This window comes from Saccostrea echinata, unplaced genomic scaffold (assembly GCF_033153115.1).
Source record: "Saccostrea echinata isolate AGI-Se365-2 ecotype Australia unplaced genomic scaffold, CSIRO_AGI_Sech_v1 ptg000011l, whole genome shotgun sequence".
NCBI classification, from domain to species: Eukaryota; Metazoa; Mollusca; class Bivalvia; order Ostreida; family Ostreidae; genus Saccostrea; species Saccostrea echinata.
In genome coordinates this window covers 1567231-1583461 of record NW_026889760.1, presented here as the reverse complement: position 1 = coordinate 1583461, position 16231 = coordinate 1567231, and the positions used below count along the sequence as shown (strand labels likewise).

At 32.5% G+C, this 16231-nt stretch overlaps 1 protein-coding gene across 2 annotated transcripts in view; it reads right to left on the bottom strand.

Moving 5' to 3' along the window:
* LOC133184802 (uncharacterized) overlaps positions 1 to 10525 on the bottom strand; it is a 54924-nt gene extending 44399 nt beyond the window's left edge. For both annotated transcript variants that reach the window (XM_061319877.1, XM_061319878.1), the window contains exon 1: positions 10412 to 10525. In XM_061319877.1, coding sequence (XP_061175861.1) covers positions 10412 to 10430 — 19 coding nt within the window. In that variant the 5' untranslated portion in view covers positions 10431 to 10525. The remainder of the gene's footprint in view (positions 1 to 10411) is intronic.
* Between the last annotated feature and the right edge of the window lie 5706 nt (positions 10526 to 16231).

Here is a 16231-nt window from a genome sequence, read left to right as displayed (position 1 = left end):
CAACAAAACTGCAACCCAAGAAGAAATTATTGTCCTATTATTAATCTTCTGGCTACAGAAAAAAAAAAATTACATGTGATGTTAGTATAGTTTTTTATTATGTTTACTGATACTGTGGACCTTATTTAAACTTGTAGGATATCAATCTCCTATGCAGAGTTGTCATTTGTTCCTCTCTCAGACATGTATGGGCCAATGGTAGAGAGTGGTAGAATATTTCACATGTATAATATTTTTACACAATACATTCAATTTAACGGCAGTCAAGTTTATAACTTAAGATTTTTGTTTTTTTTTTTTTTTTTCAATTCTAGCTTCCAATACACAAGTTTAAGTTTCATTTTTCATTCATCTATAAGTAATATAAAATTTTTGTCTTTTCTTTCATTTTCTTATGTTGTTCATATTTACCTTACACTTTTTTGGGTGAGGGCTGAATGAAAAGGCTGACTGTAGCCCAAACCCTGATTTCCTATTGAAGAAGCATTGGAAGTTTGTGCCTCATGCATAAATTGAATATATGTGTGATGGCTTTGACCCAAGGTTATTTGATGAAGTTTGAGGTGATTTTATAAAATAAAAATTTATAAAAATCTATAATTCCTGTTTGACTATATCTTGTAATTGAGAACATTTAGAGGCTCATACTTATCGCAAATATTGAGCATGACCTGAGGTTATGACTAATCTTAAATCAAGGTCATTTTTAAGCAAGTTCAAGGTAACTGGCAGAAAAAGTGTATTACCTTTGTCAAATGCATAATTTGCAAATGATACTTGACACAAAGATTGCTTATGACTAAATGGTGTTTCATGACCTTATCCAATGTCAAGATTACTGGCAGTAAATGTGTGAAATTTGTTTTCATTTCATTACTCCCTCATGGATGAAAGTATTGAAACTGGAAACTTCAAAGATTATTTGTAAGCTGAAAGTACATCATAACCTTTACCCATGATATTGTGGCAAGTTCAAGGTCATTGGCAAAAAAAAAATTGCTCATGTCAGGTCCATAATGTCTTAATGGAGAAACAGTAAATATCTCCCTTTTATTTAAAGATTTATGATGAATAGAAGATGCATCTTTTCTTTCTTAACCAGTATCATTTTGGCAAGTTCAAGGTCACATTTAGAAAATTGATATTGGCATTTTCAGAAAAAAAATGTATAGGGGGTATAATGTTGGAGTTTGTTCACAGTTATTGAATTACATAGGCATAGTTCAATTATAGTATACATGCAGGTAGAATCCATGACAATTCAGCCATAACTGGAATGTATTTTTGAATCCTTAATGATAGAAATTTTGCAGATTTAGATTTTACTGACTTAACTTGGGAAGACCTCTTAAATAAAAAAGTCACATAAGTATAAGCATCAGGGCAACTATACTTTATGATATTACATTTTTTCATAGCATGTATTACCAGTACACAAAAACACAAGTATTGGTATGTACATGTAATAACCTTTTTATCTTGAATTCAAATAAAGATATTGAAAACATTGATACATTGTTTTATTGACTTGGGAATAAATTGCTTTGTTATTGTTGAAATGTGGATACATGCATATACACGGTACCAGTAAGTAATTAAACTTTTTCAAACAATTTTAGACATTTAAAAAACAAGTAAATGTGCAGAGAGTGTAGAAGTCTGTGCATCACTTTTCTTGGCCTGGAATTCTTCAAACAGGACAGGATAGGTTTGGTAGGACACCCTCAGATTCTCAACTTTGTTTAGGTAATTGCTTCTTGTGATTCACCTGTGAAATTATTATTTCAAAAATAAATATAACAAAATGTAGTAATGTAACTGATCATTCAATGTCAAGCAAATAAAGGAATAGAAAATATAAAATTAAAAACGAGAGGCCCAGGGGCCACATCGCTAACCTGAGCACTATGGATAGGAAAAAGCAGAAAGCAGTTTAGTCTTGAAAGGTTGAAAAGTTTAATTATATTAAATATAAAAGTGCTTCGGAGGAGGGGGGGGGGTGGGTATGAATTGAACAAATTTGAATCTACATTACCTGAAGATGCTTCCATTTAAATATGACCAATCATGGCTTTGCTGTTCTTGAGTAGAAGATTTTTCCTACGTATTCCTATGTAAAACTTTGATCACCCATTGTGGCCACACCTGACCCCCAGGGGTCATGTTTGAACAAACTTGATTCAACACTAATCTAAGAATGCTTCCATATAAATATGACCAAACATGGCTTTGCTGTTCTTAAGAAATAGTTTTTTTAAAAAGATTTTTACTATGTATTCCTATGTAAAACTTTGATCGCCCATATTGGCCCCACCCGACCCCCAGGGGTCATGATTTGAACAAACTTAAATGTACACTACCTCAGGATGCTTCCATGTAAATATGACCAATCATGGCTTTGCTGTTCTTGAGAAGAAGATTTTTAAAGATTTTTCCTACAGTACCAACCAGACCCAACCTGACACAAAGCAGTCCCAGAGCAGTCCCGGGGACTGCTTTCTGGGACTGCTCTGGGACTGCTAAAGCAGTCCCAGAGCAGTCCCACAGCGGTCCCAGAGAAGTCCCACAGCGGTCCCAGAGCAGTCCAGGCAGTCCCAGCGGTCCCAGAAAGCAGTCCCAGCAGTCCCAGAAAGCAGTCCCAGCAGTCCCAGTGGGTGGGGTTAATTAATTTAATAGGCGGAGCTTACTCAGAAATGAGATTACCAATAAACAATGTAACTATAAAAGGCAGTTGAAATTGATGATCCATTTCTTTCTGAGCAGTATCAATTCTCATGCGACAGTCATTTTTTAACTGTTAAGAAAATCACACTACGCGTATAGAAACAAATAATAAATATTGAACAAAGAAGCCGTTCACACCTATAAATAACATGAATATTTAAACACAGTTTTGTGGTATATTAATTTTTCACCAAATTAAATCAATTTCTAAATTACTGTGATTGATATTTGTTTCCATATTTATTTATTTTTTTATTTTTTTTTTTATAGGTAAGCTTGAGTTATTTATTTTCTATCAAAACTAGCTTTAAATAGGCCTTATAATTATAGAGCAAGGCCGATTTCCATACTATACTCTGAATGCAGTTTTCTTAAGTATACTGGAGCTTTTGAAAAATTCTTTGTGTATTATATTTCAGTCATGATTATTTTCACTGACTTGCCAATTTAATTATCGTTAAATTATCTATGTAACAGAAAACAATAATACTTTTATTATATAAACGTTTGAGTGTACATCTGTAAATCACACGAATGGAACCCTCAGATTATGTTCAAAATTAATTAATCCCGAAATAAATTTATACACATTTATTGAAACGAAGATTTTTTGCAGTACATAGATTGAAATTAGTGTCATTGTTGACCAGCATGTTCAGTGATGTGTAACACAGATACCCAAATAACATGCATTGACTTTCTGCTAATCATGCCCGAAGGCGATTGAAACTTCAGGTGTTGACACTATTTTATACATTTGTATTGCTTTTTAATAATCGGCCAGGAAAACACAAACAAAACAAATAAGAAATAAGTCACAATTCCCAATATTTTAAAATGTTTATAAATTTACTCTTTTAATTACTTGTTTATAAATCAAAAACGAATTCATAAATAAATCCCCCAGTAATTGTTCACAAATATAATGTTTTAAATGACTGAAGAATGGTAGAATAATTTTATTTCATGGTCATTTAATAAATTATTAGATTTTATTTGAGGGTGGTAAAAAATAGCATGGAATGCTCTTTTTTAGCATGCATATGGTTTTAGCTTTTTCAATTTAAAAAAAATCCAGTACAGTACGTCCCTCTGAATGTCTTATTGTAATGACAAGTTTGTTTGTTCTTTTGTTTGTTTGTTTGTTTTTAAATAGTGCTAAGGCAAACTTTGAGTACATTCCGTAACTTGACAGCATTAATTAATTAAATAGGCCTCGATATTTTTTTTTTCAAACACCTGTATTAAAGTTTTAATTAGCATTAATTAATTAAATAGGCCTAGATATATTTTTTTTTTTCAAACACCTGTATTAAAGTTTAATTTAAAGGATAAAAGTCATCTCCTTACTTCCCTTTTAACTACTTTCATTTTTTAAAATTAATTCTAAACTACAATTGTGTAAATTTACAGCCCCTGAAGATATTTAGTAATTACATGTATATTTATCTCTACTTATTAAAATGTTGTAAAAAAATCCTTGTTTTTTTTATTCTTTATCTTGAACACCTCTCTGCTGAAAGTAAACAAAACAACAACAGGGAGCCTGCAAATTCAGAATACACAAGGGGCGGAGCTATCATGTCACTCAGAACCTTTTTCATGCATGAGTGAACAAAGCAGTCCCAGAAAGCAGTCCCAGGGACTGCTGGGACTGCTGGGTCTGCTTTTTAGAGCAGTCCCAGAGCAGTCCCACAGTGGTCCCAAAGCAGTCCCGGGGACTGCTTTCTGGGACTGCTTAGGTGTCAGGTTGGGTCTGGTTGGTACTGTATACATTCCTATGTAAAACTTTGATCGCCCATTGAGGCCCCACTTGACCCCCGGGGGTCATGATTTGAACAAACTTGAAAGTACACTATCTGAGGATGCTTCCACATAAGTTTCATATTTTCAAGCACAATGGTTCTTGAGAAGAAGATTTTTTAATGATGCCATTAATTTTTCACGAATTCATAATTATCTCCCCTTGGAAGAAGGCGTGGTCCTTCATTTGAAAAAAATTTGAATCCCCTTTACCCAAGGATATTTTGTGGCAAGTTTGGTTGAAATTGGCCCAGTGGTTCTGGAGAAGAAGTCGAAAATGTGAAAAGTTTACAGACGGACGGACTACAGACAAAATGTGATCAGAAAAGCTCACTTGAGCCTTCGGCTCAGGTGAGCTAAAAATATGAAAGTGAGAGAGGGCCAAACTAAGGGTTTAATTATTAATTCATAATGGAAGTAAACAAGCTTGAAAGACACACAATTCAATCTTAGAACATGTACCTGGTATTTCTTAAATTTTAAGTTCATTTACAGTGTATGTAGGTGTCAACCTTTCATCAACTACTTCTGTATATTATATTGTAGGGCTTTAATTTGCGAGACAGAGTGAATTAAAGTTATACATGTATTTATTTATATTTATTTAACACATCACCATAAATGTGATGACGCAGAATGGTCTACAAACAAACAAACTTATTTTGTGTGATCTCATAAACTACATGTGTCTTCCTTCTGTGGCCAAACACGTATAAAATTTGAAAGCTAAGGATATTATAAAGAAAACTAATATTGTTGACTGAGTTATATCCCATTCCCATATAAATGTTCAATGAAATCGATTCATAGTGATTGGACCCTTACAACTATAGTTGTCTCTCTGTAATGGACAATTCCTCTGTGTAACATTTTTTTTAAGTAATGAGGTAAATCAAAGATTGTTGAACAGATGGAATTCATTAAGATATGATTAATATATTTTATTAATATTTAGTCATGCAATCAGTAAGAATAAATACCTGTTGGCTCTCTATTCCCTTAGGAATACACCAGGTCTAGAGCACAGTCCTAAGTTAGCTTGGAGTACATTGATCAATCTCAGCTTTACACTAGCTGGCATAATTTCAAAGGAGGGGACACAACTCAGATGTCTCAACCTGCAACACACAAATTATTTGAAGTGACCTGTTTTACACTGTATCAGAGATAAAAAAAAAATCTCCCAGTCATGGTTACTTTATGGAAGGTATACTCAATGAATTGTGCCATAGTCACTGAAACTGCTTTCTGTCAATACCAAACAGCCAATTTCTGGCATAAAATTATTTACACCTTTTGCATTTAAATAAAATTAAATGAAAAGTGATTTGGAATATTACTGGTATGTACCCTAAATGACTGCACTGAACCGTAAACTTTGCTTAATTTCAGAAATATTTTATTTCAAAAATATAAAAAAAAAAATTCTGAGGAATTGTCAGGGAATGTACATGTACCATGATAGATTAATTTTGCTGGGAAATGAAAACAAAGACCAAAGGGCAAGGATTTTATTTTACAAACTAGATGTGTGTGGTAACACCACAAATGCCCCCACAGACAGCCAAAATTTCAAATTGCAAATTGTAAATTGCACATTTGTAGCCAAGATAATGATTAGAAATTGAGAATTTTTAAATCTTTTCCAAGTTCAATGGGGATAACTGTCAATACCACGACCAAATTCAAACTTGACCTGCATATTCCTATGACGTATCCATATATCAAATTTGAGTTAAATGTGTACAACTGTTGCCGAGATAATTAATGAACGGAAATTCAATGATGATGGAATGACAGAATGACGGAACAGGGTAACACTATATGCCCCCCCCCCCTCGGCCATTTTATGGCGGGGGCATAAAAATTCTGAAGATTAAAGGGTACCTATATTCTCCTCCATTTCAGATGACAAGGAAAGTATTTCTATTCTGCTAAGGAAAATTTTCAAACTTCTGAAAAAAAAAACAAGTTCAAGCTATAGATTTCCATAAAAGAAGTGTTGCAATTATGACTTGGCAATCCATTATTATAATTTTTATTTCCATTTCACACAACAGAATTTGCATCAAAATCAAAGAATGTCTTGATCCCTTTCCTTTAGTGAGAGCAGAAAAAATTAAAATTAGACCCAACTAGATCGCAATGTGTAGCAATCTTGTTGGAGCGGAATAAAGATCTAATTTTAGTTAGACTGAATTTATTTAAATTTGTTAATTTTTTTTTTGCGATTTATTGAAGGATAATGACTAGCGCATATTATTGATCGTTGCAATCAATCAGAGTTCAGCTTATTGTATAAAAGACAAGAGACAAAATGTACATAATTAAACCACAGGTGCTTCACGGGAACAGGAACACAACCCACCCCAACCCTCTAAATTTTGGGCTTCCCGAGTTATTTTTTGATTTATTTTTTTAGCATATATGTTGACGTATAATGCACTATAAAAATTCACAATTAATGCATAAATAAGCTATGTATAAAAATATACCAATGATATAAATAGAGAGGTTATTTATTTATTTTTTTTTTTTTGGGGGGGGGGGATACATCAGATACCAGAGACATATATATCTCTGGATACATATACATGTACAGCTTATTGCATCAATTGTGAATTTTTATAGTGCATTATACATCAACAAATGCTTTAAAAAATCATGAAAAATAATTCAGAGAGCCATTAATGTTTTTTGGAGGAGTTGCTACCCCCCCCCCCCTTTGCCTTTTGAAATCGTTGCAACGGGCCTGATGGGGGGGGGGGGGGGGGAGTCCTGTCCCCAAGCACCTGTGCATTAAACCATGAGTATCAGAACCTTAAATTGTAGAATTGCTGTTGGTTGGCTTGGAGCAAATCTCCCCACTTTTTTTTTCACAAAACAACATTAATTACGCCCAATAAAAATATTCAGCAAAAGTTCACTGTTCAACGGAATAGACCCCCACCCGATTTCTCCAACTTCATTTCGACGAGGATGTTAATTAAAGTAGTCTTTAAATTTGACCTATTACAATATAACTTAAATAAATATGACAAGTAATTCAGTGTTGTCTAGATTTAAAATTAGAAACAGCTGATTATTTCAAAAGCTGAGAAAATTCGGTCCATCGCAGTTGAGATTATTGCTAGCCTACTTTCGTTTTCCTGAATATAAAGACTTTCTAGCATGTTTATCAACAAAGAAGTCATTATCCTTTTGTTGTTTCAAACAAGGGATTTAGCATTTCTTTCTACATACTTCATTCTGGGATTGGGCATGCTGAATCTATTCCAGAGGCAGAGATGATCATCAAACATTACACTTCCTGCCATATGGTGTCTAGCCTCGCTTTCGTATTATAAGGGAGGAATAATTATTTCATTTTAAGGATAACTTGAAAAGAGATATCTCTTTCATTAAGAGAGATATCTCTTTAACTTAGAAAGATATCTCTTTTTGAAAATCTAAAGAGATATCTCTCTAACTTAGAAAGATATCTCTTTTAACGTTGTTGAAGAGATATCTCTCTCGCTTTAAGAGATATCTCTCTCGCTTTAAGAGATATCTCTCTAGCTTAAAAAGATATCTCTCTAAGTAAAAGAGATATCTCTCTTGCAAAAAGAGATATTTCTTTTGTTTATAGAGATATCTCTCTAGGTTATAAAGATATCTCTCTTAGTCAAAGAGATATCTCTCTTGGTCAAAGAGATATCTCTTTTAGTTAAAGAGATATCTCTATAAGCTAAAGAGATATCTCTCTAAGCTAAAGAGATATCTCTCTTATTGAAAGAAAAAATTATTTTACGAATAAATAGTAAAAGGGCTTGCCATATTGATTGCATCTCTGTACCTATTGAACATTAATGAAACTATTTAATTTAAAAAATAAATAACATGCAATCGTTATTGTTGGGTGCCATTTTAGCCATTATTGAAAAGAGATAATAATAGCAGAACAAGTTTTTGTTTCCCGGAGTGCAGAGACCGTGATAGCTGTTTGTAATACGCAAGTTTCGAGATTATCTCCCTTGGTGCGCTCTTCCGTTACAGAGGGGATTTTTTTGCCCGCGTAAACAGGCAGGTGAAACAGTTACTTATATGTGTGATACATTATATCATCGATATACCATCATAACTGATTGTCGGGATTCACTCTTCAACTCGAAATGAAATTTTTTCTACGAACAAAAAATCGGAACAAAAGAAAATAAAAATCGGAACAAAAGAAAACGATGGAAGAGATATGGATCTCTAAAAAATACACACGCATTTGTTCATTGTACATCGGCATTCTGAATGATTCTTTCCCTTATTATAACTTCAAAGAACTTTTTAGAAAAGGTTTGTGCAATCAAAGAATTATTCTTCTTACATAGGTATGACGGTTCTTCGTTTTCTAGTATCCTAAATGAAAGTAAATTTTTAAAATATGTATAGTAGAGCTTTATAAAACCATCAAAATAATCATTGCTTAACACTATCATCTTTCTATAACATTAAATGTATTTTAAAAGCCATAGCCATCATTCATTTATTTATGCACGTTTGTATACATTAACAACCTGTCCCACTTCCATGCTGATATAGATACTTTTTGCGCTCTATCGTAGGAGAGTTACAATCTCGAAACTCGCGTATGACCTTGATCACAGTCGAAAGAGATTTGAAAGTGTAAAGAAGATTTCAATATATTTTTAAGGGTACATCTGGCATTCTTCCTAAAGAGAGAAAATACTTTTTAAAAATAAAATTATTAAAAACTCGTTGACCACAGAAATTGAAAGTATGTGTTTTCAACATCTCTCTCTCCCCCCCCCCCTTTTCGCCGAAAATATCTATCCTTGCGTTCGGCAATGCATGTAAATTATAAAGCATTTATTTGACAATGATTAATCAACCATTTTTCTGCATAAAAAGACTAGAAATGACACATCGTCGATAATTACTCTCTAGTATTATAAGGGCAAGAGCGTAGTCCTGATGAAGTTTCATTTGAAAAAAAGTTCAATATTCCGTTGTTGATAATTGATTTATGTTCTTGATTTGGGGTGTTTTAATTCCGGATATGAATGTGTTATAGACTTAAAAGTTATATTGCATTTCATTGTGACAAAAAAGCGAATTGAATACCTTGTTCTGAGAGAAGAACATTATCAAATATTATGCAGGATAGAAGATTTGGAGCCAGTTAGTTGACTTTTTAACCCTAAGCTTACATGTATTTTATCGAAACAATATGTATACGACAGAGAACTGACCTCGTTTAGATTCAATTATTTTGAGTACATATACATGCACATGCAAATATTTGTAATAAAATTATTCTTCACAGTATTCTAAAGCTTGCAACTGCATAATCACCCTCAATGAGGACGGAAGACGTAGAAGGAAGTAAAAAGTGTGCTCCATAATTCTGAATTGAATCATTGTTATCACAAGGGAGCGTCATGTTTAATAATTTACTGACTTAAGATAAACTGTTGTAAAGAGTAAAAGCACTAGCTGCCACTTGTACTTGTTTACAAATACAGCGCAAATGAATAATCTAGAATTGTAGTAATAAATGGTGGAAATTGTTTAGGAATTGTTATACGCTTATTTACTGGCTATGAGGAAAATAGCAGTTTATTGTCCCTTGAGACATCTCTCTCTCTCTCTCTCTCTCTCTCTCTCTAGTATATATATATATATATATATATATATATATATATATATATATATATATATATATATATATATATATATATATATATAAAGAGAGAGAGAGAGAGAGAGAGAGAGAGAAAGAGAGAGAGAAAAGATATAAACCTCCCATGAGTTAGTTCCAAAGCTATTTTCAAACTTTTGTTAGATGTAACAATACTCAAAGGAAATTTGAAACTCTAAAAAGACAACTTACCGCACAAATATGCAGTCATTTTCCTTATCTTTAAAAAAATAACTTCGTCAAATAGACGCGTTAGTCATGTTAGTATGGCGTGTATACTTTAGTTGGTGAATGACATCTTCTTAATAACTTCCGCATAAATATTAAGGAATACAAACAACGCGATTAATTGTTGTTTTACTCGAAAAAAAATCCCTTTTGAAAACATACAAGTGAGAATACTGGTGGCAACTTGCGTTTCCAAAAAGTAATTGCCTTTACAAATGTAATATGACTTTGAATGAAATGTTACTAATTTTCTTCAACAAAAAGTACTGTGATGAAGTTTTCTTCATCTACAAGAGCGGAACGATTTTTTTTTTTTTTTTTTTTTTTTTTTTTTTTTTTTTTTTTTTTTTAATACAGATTTCTAAAACAGTAAAGTTAACATCAGTCAATCTTTCCGGAAACATTTCTAGAAGAACTCATAATGATGCTATCTTTTGTATAATAATACAATGTACGAGGGTTGTCTATAATGTTCTTGGACAACAAAGTTTTTTTTTTTTTTGTTTTTTGGGTTTTTTTTTTTTTATCAAAATGAATGGTCGTAGACATACTTATGGTATACTAAAATATTTGTTATGAAAATCCAAGTCAGAAGATTTTAGTTTTGATTGAACTATTTATTTCTGTAAAAACGTAGTCTTTAAAGGTCGCAGATAGTGCGCACCGCCTAAGGTGAAAACGCCATCAACTTTGAAATAAAGTGTTCTGTTAAAATGATTATTTTCTTTATAAAACAAGTCAAAGCAAACTTAAATGTGTCATAAATTAAGAGACTATCGTCATTTTCTATATCTTTAGTATCACTTACAATACAAATAGTGAAAATATTAAGCCAAAACTGAGAGAAATATGTTTCAAAAATTGAAAGAAAAATTACAAATTATGTTTTAATATAGTAAAAACGACGATAGAGACGAAGTATTTATTTAAACAATTTAAAATATTTTAATATATTTAGTTCATTCATTTTAAATTGGTGTATATGATTTTCCAACGTTGTGTACAATTTTGGAGACACTACCATAAGTGTAAAATATTATTATTTGATGAAAACAGGATATCCCTATTCACGACGTTGTTATAAATGTAGTGCAAGCTTGACTGGGCTGCGCAGCCCGTGTATAGGAGTACTGATCTGAATTTTGAAATTGAATCAATTATGGTCCATACATAAATATTATTGCAAAAAATGGACGTATGACATAATACAGAAAATATAGCATGTGCCCAGCCAATAACATGTAGCAAAAATTCAAAACCCATAATTTTTTTACGGTAACAATATCATGAATTTAGCTTTCATCAGACTGGGCCGTTCAACTTGCATTACGTAAGTGTCAAGTAGTGAATTTATGTATTTTACTTTTATTTTGATGTTTCAGCATCTCAAATTTGCCCCCCCCCCCCCCCCCCTTGTCTTAATGACAGTATTGTATGTTTTGCATTCAGCGTAAGAATTTTTCCTTAATTAATGTCAACCAGTTTTCTTTGATGTTTTATTTCAGTTTCATCATAATTGAAAAAGTTGTTATAGTATTTGTCCACGAATTTTATGGACAACCCTCGTTAACTTTGAGGCATGTCTAAACTATTTTTAAGCTTATTCAAATTACTTTAAATTCTCTAAGTTTTATGATGGGTATCAAAATCATCGTCTCATTACACACAATCTGAATCCAGAATTTGTGTTATTGCTACTCTAAATGGCGCTTGAAGTAACAAGTTTCGTTCAAGTCTGCCCATGAAAATATTGGCATAAGATGGGGCTATTCTCTTACCCATAGCAGTGCAATTAACCTGCACGTAATGTTCTCCATTAAACATAAATTGATACATTTGAGAACATGTTCAAGAAGCTTGACAAGAGACTCAGTCGAAGGAGTATGTATTGATCTACTGTCCCGGACATCTCTTCAGGCCTCGATACCATCATCGTGCGGAATGTTTGTGCACAGAGATGTAACGTCCAGTCACGAAATGTGGAAGACAAGTCGAGGGCGTCTTGTTGATATAGTCTGTGGTGTCCTCAAGATAGGATGGCAAATTTTCTACATGTGGACGGAGATGCAAATAGTTGTATTCAGAAATTTTCTCCGTGGGGTGTCTGATTGCACTAGCTATAGGGCGACCTGGCATGCCTTATTTATGTTTCTTAGGAAGCAGGTAAAATTGTCCTGGTCTACGGTCAATAGGATTGAGTGTCTTATAGACGTTTATACCAATCTCGTTATTTTCAAACATTTCGTCAAGAGTTTTGGTGATAGCGACGGATAATTCCTTAGTAGGGTCAGAGTCAAGTTTCTTATAGAAACGATCGTCTGCGAGTTGTCTATGGGCCATGTATGTCTCTTTGACAAGTACTACGACTGTAGAGCCTTTGTCTGCTTTCTTGATCACGATGTCATCCCGATTCTTTAATTACTGTAAGGTGGATCTCTCTTTCTTACTTAAATTGTCGGGGGCCTTGTCTGGCATGGAAAGGAGTTTCTCAATGTCTGACTCAACGGCGTCAATGAACGACTCAAGGGCCCCGCATTTACCCGGTGCAGGTTCCCAGTTGATAGAGTTTGTGTTTCTCTAGGTCCCGCACTTGTACAGTTACGCTATTTTGAGAGAATAAGACGGTGTACGATTTACTACCTGGTCTTAATTAATTTGCGATAATTAATTTGTTCAATTATGTAAATTGCACCTCACAGAGTACACCCGAGAGACCGTACGTATCTCGTAGTGATCCGGATCTTTTTCTTTAGAACTGGTTATAAACTTCAAATTAAACATGTAACATTGTAAATACATAGTATTTGGTAGTTTAGTTGTAGTGCTAGTTGTTTTTTTTTCTTTTGATTATCTGTTTTCTTTGTATTTATGAATTCTTAACTTTTTTCTTTGTCCTGAGAAAGGGACAGGGCGTCCAGAAAATTTGACAATTTCTATTGTTCGTGTCGTTGGTCATTTTTAGTGGTGGTGCTTTATATATATATATATATATATATATATATATATATATATATATATATATATATATATATATATATATATATATATATATATATATATATATATATATATAGTTAAATAGATACATGTAGATAGATAGATAAAATTGTACCAAAGTAAAAGTAGCAATACAACAAATTCCGGATTCAGATTGTATGTATTAAGACTTTTATTTTGATACCCATTAAAAACTTTAAAGAATAAAAAAGAAATGTTAATATGCTTAAAAGTAGTTTGAATCATAGTTTGTTTTGGACTTAATCAGCTGACATCAGGGTATTGACAGGGCCGTCAGAGAATATCAGGGGGCATCAGAGGTTAGATAGTGGTAGAAGGGGCAAAGTCAGGGGACATCAGGGAGTACACAGGGTTGTCAGGAACAACGACAGGGGATCATAGGTGAAAGTCATGGGGAGACAGGAAAATGTCAGGGACTGACAGGTTTTTTTTATCTAAGGGGAAAATCATCACAGTAGTGATTGTTTGAATCAAATTTTGAGCTTGAATACTGTTTGTTATCTCCATATTTTATAAACACTTAACTCAACTGAATGCTTCTATAATATATAGAGAGTTTTAAAAAATTAAACATTTAATAGTTCCATGAAATAAATGAATTAAAAATTAACCCTTTTTGTATAAATCAATATTTTATTCCCGGATAACATTGTCTGCGTGCAAAGTATTTTCTATGTTTCAACAAAATATAATTATACATCAGAAAATCCAAAGTGAAGTATTTCTGCTCAGAAAAAAAATAGCAACAAGCATATAGAGAGTCTTCATTAGTTTATTTTTGGACGGTTTTTGTTTCTTACAATTGGAAACCCTAAAGCCGGATATACAGTCAGATATCCTATATATTTGTAAATGACACATGTAGGTCAAACGTGTGCAAAATCTGAGTTCCTTTTTTTAAGTCTTCGTCAACAATTTATTTTGAAATTCTGTATAAATGTGTTAGTTTTTATTTTTGTTTATAATTGGCATGGTAAGTTTCTTATCATAAATATAACATATGACATATATAGTTTGGTTTTGCTCAACATGCAAGTCTAGAAAATCGTTGCGAGTAAGTAACTATATAATAGTTTGTAAGTGATCATTTTAGAAATGTTTTGAAATCAACAAGACAAAAAAATCTTAATATTATAATTCATTTTGAATGCATGACACACATGTACTACATTCTATACGTAGTATCACAAAGTATTATTATGATAAAATCACGTCTTCTATATCCTCAGTAAAAACATCAAATGTATAGTCTGTGAGAACGATTAAAGAAGTCACTGCTTTAAAAGAATTTAAGAGATCATTGAACAGATTGATGTCTATTTTTAACGAAAAAATAGTTACCTAGAAATTAAATCTTATTTTTGTATTTTAGATTTGAAAGTGAAAGAATATATTACAATTAGGGATGTCAACGAATATTCGAGTACTCGACTATCGTTCGATCATACCGACTATCGACTAAAATTTCTTTAGTCGGTTATTCGTTAAAAATGGGTTACCTGAAAGTAATAATAAACTTGGATTCGCCCATTCCATTTATATACAGATCAATGTTCTTGTAAGTAAAAGTATGGTTTAACTGCTTAAAGAAAATTATTTGTATGTCGATTTATGTCCGGCAAAATATGCCTCCAAAATCTACAGTTGTGGAATACTTTAAAAGATTTCAGGATGGAAAAGCAGTTAAAAGTACATTTTCAAGGTTATGTGAAACTGAACTTGTATTCTGCAGTGGAACATCAAATATGATGTATCATATGCCGAATCCGTCAAACATAGTTACATGTAGTAAACACAGTCTTCAGGTGAAACGTTTCTTAAGTAAGTTCTCCGCGAAATGCCAAAAAAAGCAGAGTCGGAAAGAAAATGTTGCTATCACAAACATGATTATCAAGGATTGTCTACCACTTATTGTTGTAAATGGAGAGGACGTTCAAGACTTGTTTGGTTTTGTAGATTCAAATTATAAAGTTTCAATCTGCAATTCCATAAGATCTAACGTAATGCAACTATTCATAATGAATAATTAAACAGCTGTTACAAAATTGTAAATACACGTAAATTGGGGGACAGTTATGAGCGTAAGTAAATGGTGTTTCTTTCTGATATTTATATCATGCAATCTTTTTAAGATTGTATTGATTATTTGCAAAAAAATCTCATAATTAAAATTTATCGCAAGCTCTCTCTGTTTTTATAAGAGGCACGCTTTAATTGTTTACCAGTCAAAGGTCACTGAAACGACACGTAGAAATGGCTTCAATTTACTGGTACATGTACTATCGTTATGAAAAGAAAGGACAAATGCAAGCGTTTGATATCCTGCATTTAGATAAAATGTGCAGTAAATATTATACTAATTTTAAAATCATGTGCATTGGATAAACGTATATGTACGGTATTTATTGTACTACGTAAATGTTTGATTCAGAAATTTGTTGTATAATGGTGATAGAGTAGGTTAAATATTGTACAACTAGTCTATAAAAGACAAACAATGAAAATCACATGAAAAATTAATTTAAATTTCAACGAATATTCGACTATCGTTCGACTAAAGCCTCCTACTATTCGACTAAGCTGTCCGAATAAAATTGAAATCCCTAATTACAATATATTTCATAGGATATTTCCTGATAATAAATGACCAGGTTACACTTGGCAATTTTCAGGGAAATAAAAATAAAGTAGAGACACTTTTCCTTCCTTGAGTTCCAAAATAAACAAAGTATCTTGATACTGATAAGAGGTGCTATAATAAGTTTC